Below are 10,087 nucleotides of genomic sequence, written 5' to 3' on the forward strand. Positions count from 1 at the left end.
AAAAGTTTTTGAATCTTTGGCTATATAAACCAACTTCCTTTTCATTCTCATTCGTATCAAATTACAATTCTTTTGAGTTTTGATAAAAAAAATTTAATGTAAATATGGTAGTATATTATAATGATGATATTCATAAAAACATAAATAAATACAGGACATTTAAATGTGAGAGATTAATACGTTGATATATTTTGTTTAATATATCATTTCAAAAACTAAAGAAAGTGCTTTATAAGTATTTTAGAATTGGGACTTCAAAAATATTAAAGAGAATCACATATAATTTAAATGATTTTTAAATTATATGTATTTTTAAATGATTATCACTTTTTGAATTTTAATTTATTTTAAATGATTTATCATCTTAAAAATTAGGATAATATTTTCTTTAATTTTATTCTCATTTTATTTTTTATTAAATAAAACAAAATAATATAAAGGGATTTATTTATATTTTTAATAATTTTATTTTATAAAAATTTATATTGGATAATTTTGTTGAATCCTCCTCAAGGGCATAAAGATCTATATTAGTAAATAACTTAAAATGATATAAACTTATAAAACAAGTTATCTTCATCAAATAGATCTATTTTTGTCAAATTAACGTTTAAACTAGTAAAATAAATATTTATTTTAGTGTGATTTAAATATTTAAAAATATTAATTTTTTATTAAAAATAAAAAAATTATTTTATTTTTATGTTCTTGATATATAAATAATTTATTTTTTGATAAAATTTTATCAATTTTAATTACCTAAAATTAACCTTAAGAGTTGATATTTTCAAAACTTATAAAATATTAGCACAAGAAAAAACATTGTTGCCACTCAAAAAAGGGTAGCAGATTCTGGGTAGTGATTTTCACTGCATAAAATTACAACTGAAAATATTTCTTTATCCAATGAAAATAGTATAACTATGTATTTTAAAATTATAAGTTAATGAGATAAGCTCAATTCATCCTCTGATATAAAATTGCGATGGAGAGAATCCCCTTCCCCGAAAAAGGGGAAATGGATTTCAAAGGAACGTGATTGTTTCATTTTAACCTCATTATCTTATTACACTACCACATTCTAGACAGGAAAAGGAAAAATAAAAAATAAAAAATCTTAAGTCTTAAACATTGTGCTTTAATAATATTCTCAAATCCCAAACCTAGTATATCTGTTTAGAATCTGTTGGTATTTGCCTACTTTAACTGCATGTGACCAATGATGTACCACGGTCAATGTCAAGTATCAACTCATTGGTTCCCTTACATTATAATATAAAGTTCAATAATATAATATTAATTAAACCTTGTACAATCTGGGTTTTTCATAACCGAGGGAGGTTTTTGCAGTGTGCACGTATCTGGTGTCAGAAAGATGCAATTTGTTCACCATTTTAAGTTAATTTCCCTTTTTCATATTATATTATATAATACGATATATCATATGATTTACCCATTTGCTTAAAGGATGCTGCTTTATTATTTGGGTTACCTATAAGAAAAATTATAGGGTCATTGAAGCATTTTGATTTCTGTTAGTTGAGGGTCTTGAAGTTGGTTGATCAACTACTGTATACTGGGGAGAGAGGAGGTAAATTTGTGTAGACAAATTACATTAAGAGAGAGGAAGTTCTTCTCTTTATGTGCTGAAGTGTTGAGCAAGCACAAGCAAGATGCCCCTTTTGATGTTGTTTTCTGGCATAAGGTACAATTTGTCATTTGCACCATATTTTGTTGGCTGAGACTTTGTTCTGTTTTTATTTTTATTGTTGTGGGTTGTTGGTGTTTTTCCAATGGAGATGCCGAGATGCAATTGAAGTATGTTTCTTTAGCTCAGGGTTGTTTCCTGATTTTGATGCAATTTGGATGAAGTTTTCCTAGTTTTATTAATCTTGTTAGATATTGAATTTAGAGAAATTGAAGGGACCATTTTATCTAATGCTTCAGGAATGCTCTCACAAAGGATGAACTAGGCCTGGAAATACTGCACATTTCCCTCCCTACTACGCTGGCTTTGGCTGCAGATCCTTTTGCTTCTATAATTGATACTGCATTCATTGGTCACATAGGTTTGTTTAACACTTTTCTTTTCCATTTCTCTAGAAAATGGTAGAGTGATACACTCACTCATCTTAAAGCTTTTCACTATGTTTCTTAATAATGCTATGTTTTTGGTGATTGTCTCTTTCCGTATGCATAAGCTGTGTCTAAGTTCAGTTCTAAGCTTACACTGGGATATTGGTTGGGTACCAGAGCTCATGAAAAGACATTTTGGGTAACAGCATTGTGAATGGTGATAAACAAGAGAACACACTAGCATTTTGATGTTTGGGTAAACAATGCTACAACTATGTGAAGGTCATAATGTAAAAACTTCCACCACAGTTTGACTTGAAATCTAGAATGTAGGACCTGTCCTGGAGATCTAGGGTTCTATAGAATTGAAACATTGAATGATTTATGTATTTATTGTAATGGAAGACATGGTTTTATATGTAATAATGCACTTGAATGAGTCTGTGTCTTAAGTCCTTTCTCTTTCTGTCCTTTAAAGTATTTATAAATAGTTGAAGGGATGGAACAATGCTGAATATTTCTTATGGACTGTTAGATCTATTATGTTTTCTGTAACAAGTTGAATTTCTTAAAATTTTGTCAATTTATCTGTGGTTAGCTTGTGATTGTACTGCATGTAATTGTACTATAACAACAACAAAGTCTTATCTTACTAGATGAGGTCCGTTACATGTATTACAACCTGCTTTGTGATTCTACTGCATCAAATTATATTATAAAATATCATTTTGTAGGTCCTGTGGAGCTTGCTGCGGTTGGAGTTTCAATTGCAATTTTCAATCAAGTCTCAAAACTTACAATAATTCCACTAGTCAGTGTTACAACTTCTTTGGTTGCTGAGGAAGATGCTGCTGACATAGTACAAACTAAACCATCAGAAAAAGAAATGCTGATCAAGGCCTCTTTCGTAAATGAGGAAGTAAAGTTGGAATTAGAAGACCATATAGAGCAATCTGGTATTTTTTTTTTATAGGGAGAAAAACTTGAAAAGCTCTCAACTTGTATTGTATGGATCATTCCATTGAGTGAAATAATTAGATAATCATCAACACATTTTTCTTTCAACTTGAACTTTTCTGGATTAATCTGTCAGCATTAATTTTATTTTATTTTATTTTTATTTAGATTCTGAATGCAGCTCTTCATCAACAAATATTGACAGAGTAGCTAAACTTCACCCTGAGAAAAGCTATATTCCTTCAGCTTCATCAGCAATAGTTATTGGGGGTGTGCTTGGGGTACTACAAGCTCTTTTTCTCATTCTTACAGCTAAACCAATGTTGAATTACATGGGCCTTGATTCTGTGAGTTCTTTCTTTAAAAACCTTTCAGAATTCTGAATGAAATGGATATTGACTTCTGTATGAGATAAAATCATCTTTCTCATCACATGGCCTAATTTGATAATTGTTTGAAGGTTGACCTATCTGATGCTCCTTCAAATTAATTTCATAATTTATATAATTCTTTCAAGAAGAACATTAGTCGTTTTCAGTTTTGATTTCTGGCTATTTGACATCTTCAAGTTAGCTTCCTTATTATTCTATGTAAAATATCTGCCACTGTTATTTTTCATGCAGAATTCTCCTATGTTAAAACCAGCACAACAATACTTGACATTGAGGTCATTTGGTGCGCCAGCAGTTATTATTTCTATGGCAATACAAGGAGTTTTCCGTGGAATCAAAGATACAAGAACTCCTTTATATGCTACATGTACATCATTCCTCTCTTTTTATTGAACCGATATCTCTATCCAGTTCATTACAATGATAATAGATCAGTGTCAGATGGTTGTTAACAATGTGATTATCATTTACATAAAATCGCTTCCTTCAGTATATTGATTTTAATATAATATCCAAAATTCAAAATATAATGTCCTGTTTGTGAATAAAAAATTGCTTAGAAATTTCTGTTTCCAGTTAAGTATGTTCTAAAGATTAGGACTGCAACATAAAAGAATGTAAGTGGAGAATCTATGATTGTTATCAGATTATTCCTTGTCCACATCCGCAGCCAACAACATTGATAAAAAGGGAGAAACAAAAGGCTGACATGAAAAGTTGTTTTTCAATTCTTTTGAGTTAAAAATGAAAGGGATTCTGTAGCATTTTGTACATTCTATTTGTTGTTATAATTCAAACTTGAATCAAATCTGAATACAGTCTAGTGGATTAGTGGAGATCAACTAGATGATACTTCTAAATATAAAATGAATTAGAGACCCTATTCTTATTTAGTAATTTGTGAAGTTTAATTGCAGTAATGGGAGATGTAACAAATGTCATTTTAGATCCATTACTTATGTTCATACTGCGGTTGGGAGTCAGTGGGGCAGCCATTGCCCACATTATCTCCCAGTAAGTTCACCTTTGGTCTTCATTTTTGATTCCGTATGTCTCATCACAGACTTGATATTCCAATTGAGAAGTCATGTTACACTTTTTTTTCATATTTTACTTATGTGGCATGATTTAACAGGTACGTGATGTCCGTAATGCTACTATGGAGTTTAATGAAACAAGTTGATCTTCTGCCTCCAAGTATTCGAGACTTTCAATTTGGGAAGATTCTTAAAAATGGTTAAAATTTTTATCTATGCCTTTTGTTTTTTAGAATCTCCTGGTTCCTAATTTTTCACAATTTAGCAGCTGAACCTACATGTTATTTTGTTTAGAGAAGCTTTAAAAATTTGACCTACAAAGACTCTAGTAAACTACTTGCTTATCTGAACTGTACATTCTAGTAATGACAGAAGTTGCCATTCCTGCGTGAACAACTGTCTATCTGATCACAATTTTCTAGCTGATGTTATTTATGCATTTCTTTTGAGTTATTGATGATCCAGAAGCCCACTCCTTGTTTCAGAAACTGATTTGGCAGTTCTCATTTATTAATGTTGTCTGTAATGTGTTGATTTTTTTTCCCTGAAAAACTGTTTCTCTGGTTTTATGTTTATTACGTGCAAAACAAAAACTTTGGTTAAGTTCAAAGATCTATCCTGGTATTGAATGTTCCTTTCCTCAAAAAAAGTAAAAGAGATCATAAAACTCACTGTGGTCCTAATTTGCAAAACTAGATAGGATCTTGCATCACCACCTAACACAATTAATTGTAAATTGTCAAGATAAATGCATAACTTAGTATTCCTGTGGGCTATTCGATCTGAATCTGAACAGTTTCCTTTGCTTTGTCATACATTTCAGTGGAAGAAGATTGTTTTCTGGGATTCCAGAACCCTTTTTTTTTCCTACTGCTTGAATTTGATCATTCTCTTTTAGTCTTGTATAAAATATGTTTGATACATTTTTAATAACAAATTTCTAACTTTGTTTTCTTCCCTTGGTTGTAGGCTTTCTGCTATTGGTTAAAGTTACAGCTGTGACTTTTTGTGTGACCTTGTCAGCATCCCTAGCAGCAAGGCAAGGATCAACAACAATGGCTGCATTTCAGATATGCTTACAGATTTGGATGGCAACTTCTTTGCTTGCTGATGGATTGGCTGTGGCTGGACAAGTAAGAAAATGATTCTTTATGAAAATGTAACTTTTACAACCTAGATGGTTGGGATGAAGAATTTCTATTTGTTTTCATGCACAAATATTTTATTATATATGGAGGACCTAGTGCATAAGGATCCCACCTAGTTAGGTTTGGCAGGGAAGAAAGTATGTAGCCTTATCCTTGCAGATAGAGGCTTTTTCTAAAATTTGAACAGGATATGTTATTGTTGGGTCAAGGCTTACCTTCTAAGCACTAATATTTTACTAAAATCTAAAACTCAAATGACCTCTAATGCTTAAGACTACATATAAGTGAACATCCAAGGAAATGAATATATGCATTTATAGAAGTAACTAGCAAAGTAACTAACTACATTCAGCACATCTATGGCTGAATATCATCTCCAAGGACCATGAGAAATGAAGCAGCACAGACTTGGCTACTAAGTCACATTCCAGATTTATTAGTAACTTACATGCCAACACCATTCGTTGCAATTTCCTATGTGATTGCATTTAGATTGTTTCTACATGCTTCAGTGTTGCATTTGCCTCAGAATCATAATTAATTGCATACATTCTCATGCTTTGTTTGTGATGTCTATTATCATTCATGTATCCATCTTCACTCAAGACGATTCTATTTACTCAAAAATATGTTCCTTTTAATACATTCGAGCAACATTGACCATAGCAAAAGACTATTTTCAGGCTATTATTGCAAGTGCATTTGCAAAAGGGGATTACAAAAAGGTTGTCACATCTGCCTCACGTGTGTTGCAGGTACTTTGACGTTTTACCATTCATATTATTTATTTAGCTATTCATGGTCTTAATTCACCTGTCTTTGCATAATTTGTTCATGCAGCTTGGCTTGATTCTTGGGCTGGTGCTTGCAATCCTTCTTTTTTGTCTTCTACCATTTGCTTCTAGGTTATTTACAAATGACATCAATGTTCTCCGTCTTATCAGCGTTGGCATTCCAGTAAGTAATATCCCTATGATATAAAATAAGAGTACTCGCTATTCCTCCTTTCTACATCCTAGGTATATATTGGTCCTCAAATTATAAAAGCTGATATGTTTTTCCTCTCTTTTACTTGGATAAATACTTTGCTAGTATGTTGCTGCCACTCAACCCATCAATGCTCTGGCATTTGTTTTTGATGGAGTCAACTATGGAGCTTCTGATTTCATATACTCCGCTTACTCAATGGTAACTTTTGATAATTTTTTCTTCTGTTGACTCAAAGCAAGTATCTGAGATGGTGTTCATGAATCATGAATGTTGATCAGCTTTATTTTTTGCTTTGGCTTTGAAAACAAGGAAAACATATATTGTTAATGATGATAATTGTTGTCAAGTTTTGAATAAGACTCTTACAAGCTTACAATTCTAGTTAGAGAAATCGAGTTATCTTGTTATCAAACTCTTCTCTAGATAAACTGGGGTAGACTTGGTAAACTTGTGGAAACTTACATAAACTCTTACGTCAAGAAGTGTGTTAGCATAGTCATATGTAATTTTTGCCAATTGACGCAAATACAGTGTTTTATGCTGGACATGCATTGTTTTTTATGCCAACATAAATGCAATATTTTACCAGGGCTCAAATCATTTACGCATAATGATTAAATCCTTACCATTATCTTGTTTTTGCATGACTTGTGATGCAAAAAACATTGTTGATATCAGTTATAGAAATTGATCAATAACATTGTAGATGGACCATAGTTTTGGGGCCAAATCAAATGATAACTCGTGTGTAAAAGTATCTAGATTCAATGTTTATGTGTCCTATTATGAATTGTGATCAGTTCTTAACCCATGTTTGAAGTCATAGTTTTTCTAAATAAGTTAATATTAATTTAACTCTTACAAGCTTACGAGTTAAGTCTACAACTCAAGTTTATAAAGTTCTATTAGTTTACTTAAATTCTCTAGCTTGACAATCTTGCTTTTTATATTCTCTCTCTTATGGCTTTTGTACTTGCTATTACTCCCAGATTATGGTAGCATTGGTGAGCATATTTAGCTTATATATGTTGTCCTCAAGCCTTGGCTTTACTGGTATCTGGATTGCGTTGTCGATTTACATGAGTCTAAGGATTTTTGCTGGCTTTTGGAGGTAACTTCTTTTGCTACACATAAATGACTTCCTGCTTTTGAGATATCAGTTGTTAAGCAATAATATAGGAGACATTTTCTCCTCCACTTCTCATGCAACCCACATTTCATTTCAAATAAAAAGGAAATTAATAAGTGTTTTTGTTTTAACTGAGCACACAATAACATACATATAAGTTATCAGACGATCCAATGCATTCATTACATTAAATTTTACAATTTCTATAAAAAACTTACTATTTATTGATTTCTTATTTATATCCTTGTACACTTTATACTAAAAATGTAATCGTAGCAAATTATGGAACCATGTATATGACAAAGGATTAAAAGATGTAGATCTTTAATTTGCAGGATTGGTACTGGATCAGGGCCTTGGAGCTTCCTTAAGGAAAACTATGTTAGATTTCACTAGTTCCATGCTATTATTCTGATTCTCAGGTGCACAGCACACGCCACATTGAAGAGAATACTCCCATCATGGGTTGCTCTTTTAAAAGGGTTATTTTTATTTTAAATGATTTTTTTGACTCCGTATGAATCTACATGTATATATATATATGTATGTGAAAGACAATATCTAGCTAGAGATGAAATTTTAGGAAAAAGAAAAAATTTATCTGCAGCTGTTTTATTCAACATTAATGTTTTATTTTCAATTGAAAGACCTTGAGCATCTATTTAAAAGGCTGCAATGGATGAGCTAATCCTCATAGTATATTTCATCTTGTATCGATTACGATACGAAACAATGCTGCTCTCATGTGTGGGATTTCATAAGTGATCTTGGGAACCTTAGGATCGTTATAAAATAATAAAATCATTCTTTAGAATGAATGAATATTCAAACGATTTTGCATCTTGAGTGCCTTGTATACTTTACTAAATAATGGCATGGGTAGAGAGTTATAAATAGTGTTTCCTCTCTCAAAATTTATTGTCTTACATTTTCATTTAAAGTAATTTTAGAAAATATTTGAAAGATGATTTTTAGAGAAGAAAGCGAGAAAGATATATTTTTTAATTTTAAATAAAAAATATAATATTAATGATGATAAATATATAATTAATATATTAAATTTATATTAATATATTAATTTATATTTTTATTTTAAAACAAATATTAATTTTAAATATTTTTAAAATAAAAAAATTACTTTTTTTTTATTTCCTTCTCAAACAACCTCTTAAAAAATAATTAAGTATTTTTCAGCTTTAATAAAGAAATTTTGTAAATGTACCTTTATTTTCAAAAAATAAACATCAAAGCAAATTGTGGGGCCTAACTGTCATGAGTGTAATTTGTTAAAAAAAAAGAAAGATGATGAACGGTGGTATACCTGTTAGAGCAATATTATTGCATGAAAGCAAATTCTATAAGATTTTATCAATAAAAAGTTAATATAATTTCTATACAATATCATATTTTTATTAATTTACTTAAAATAAAATTATTTGTTACATAAAATAATTTAATTAATCCTATAAATTTCTGTTAATTCATCTCTTTATTTTTTTTTATTTTTTTTTTCAATCCAGAAATTTATTCAGCTGCACCCGTGTATATATGACTCCTCTTGGCACTTGTAACACAAACTAGAACCCCCTTTTCCATCGAGTTCCCCAAATTGTTGCATTTCTCTCTATCCAAAGCAAGTGCATAGTTTATGGTAGTGGTTTTGCCAATGATACAATTCAATCTAACCAAAGCTCAATTATCATGAATCTTATTGGGGTGAACTAGTCACCGAGGCCTGACACAACGTAGTTACTGCAATATGAAAATCCAACCCAACATGATATATCACCAACTAAAGGCCGTTCGTTATCTATGTGCATTATGAAGGTTACTCTCTGTTACAGATGCCCAATATTTTATAGAAGTCGTGGCCCTTCATAATCCAACTCTCTGTTCTAAATCTAAGCATTAGTATTTTGCATGATTACATCTGATTTTACCTTATCTTTTGAATTTCATTTATAACGTTGTCCAACACATTTTAAAGACAAGGGTCGACTTGTGATCGATAAATAAGTTTGTGTTCACACCTTACATCATGAGATTGTTACACCTAATTTGTAGTTTATTTGCAAGTTGCTTTAAACACCGTCTCAATTAATTAGTAATTTATTTGCTAGTTGCCGCAAATGCATATTTCATACAGGTCATTAGAAAGGTAGAATTATATATAAACAAGTTGGTAATTCCTCCTTATATCAGACTATTCTATCTAATTCATAGTCAATTATTTTGCCCACCACTGCGAATAAAGAAAGACTTGATAGTTGGCCATTGACTAGACATTCTATAAATATTATTCCTCTTTGCACTTGTGCCACAAACTAAAATCAATCCACAAGTGCATTGCATTCCTAT

General features: G+C 30.8%; 1 protein-coding gene across 1 annotated transcript; it reads left to right on the plus strand.

Annotated features, from left to right (window-relative positions):
* The first annotated feature begins 1,345 nt into the window (after positions 1-1,345).
* LOC113872327 (protein DETOXIFICATION 42-like) lies at positions 1,346-8,208 on the plus strand. Its single transcript, XM_027509805.1, has 13 exons — positions 1,346-1,705; positions 1,948-2,069; positions 2,811-3,032; positions 3,202-3,380; positions 3,657-3,792; positions 4,343-4,439; positions 4,561-4,661; positions 5,432-5,595; positions 6,294-6,365; positions 6,451-6,567; positions 6,703-6,798; positions 7,590-7,711; positions 8,065-8,208. Exons 1-13 carry the CDS (start codon positions 1,674-1,676, stop codon positions 8,123-8,125), a joined length of 1,521 nt encoding a protein of 506 aa, XP_027365606.1. The 5' UTR covers positions 1,346-1,673; the 3' UTR covers positions 8,126-8,208.
* Positions 8,209-10,087: the final 1,879 nt, after the last annotated feature.

This window comes from Abrus precatorius, unplaced genomic scaffold (genome assembly GCF_003935025.1).
Source record: "Abrus precatorius isolate BTA unplaced genomic scaffold, Abrus_2018 Scaffold7, whole genome shotgun sequence".
Lineage (NCBI taxonomy): Eukaryota > Viridiplantae > Streptophyta > Magnoliopsida > Fabales > Fabaceae > Abrus > Abrus precatorius.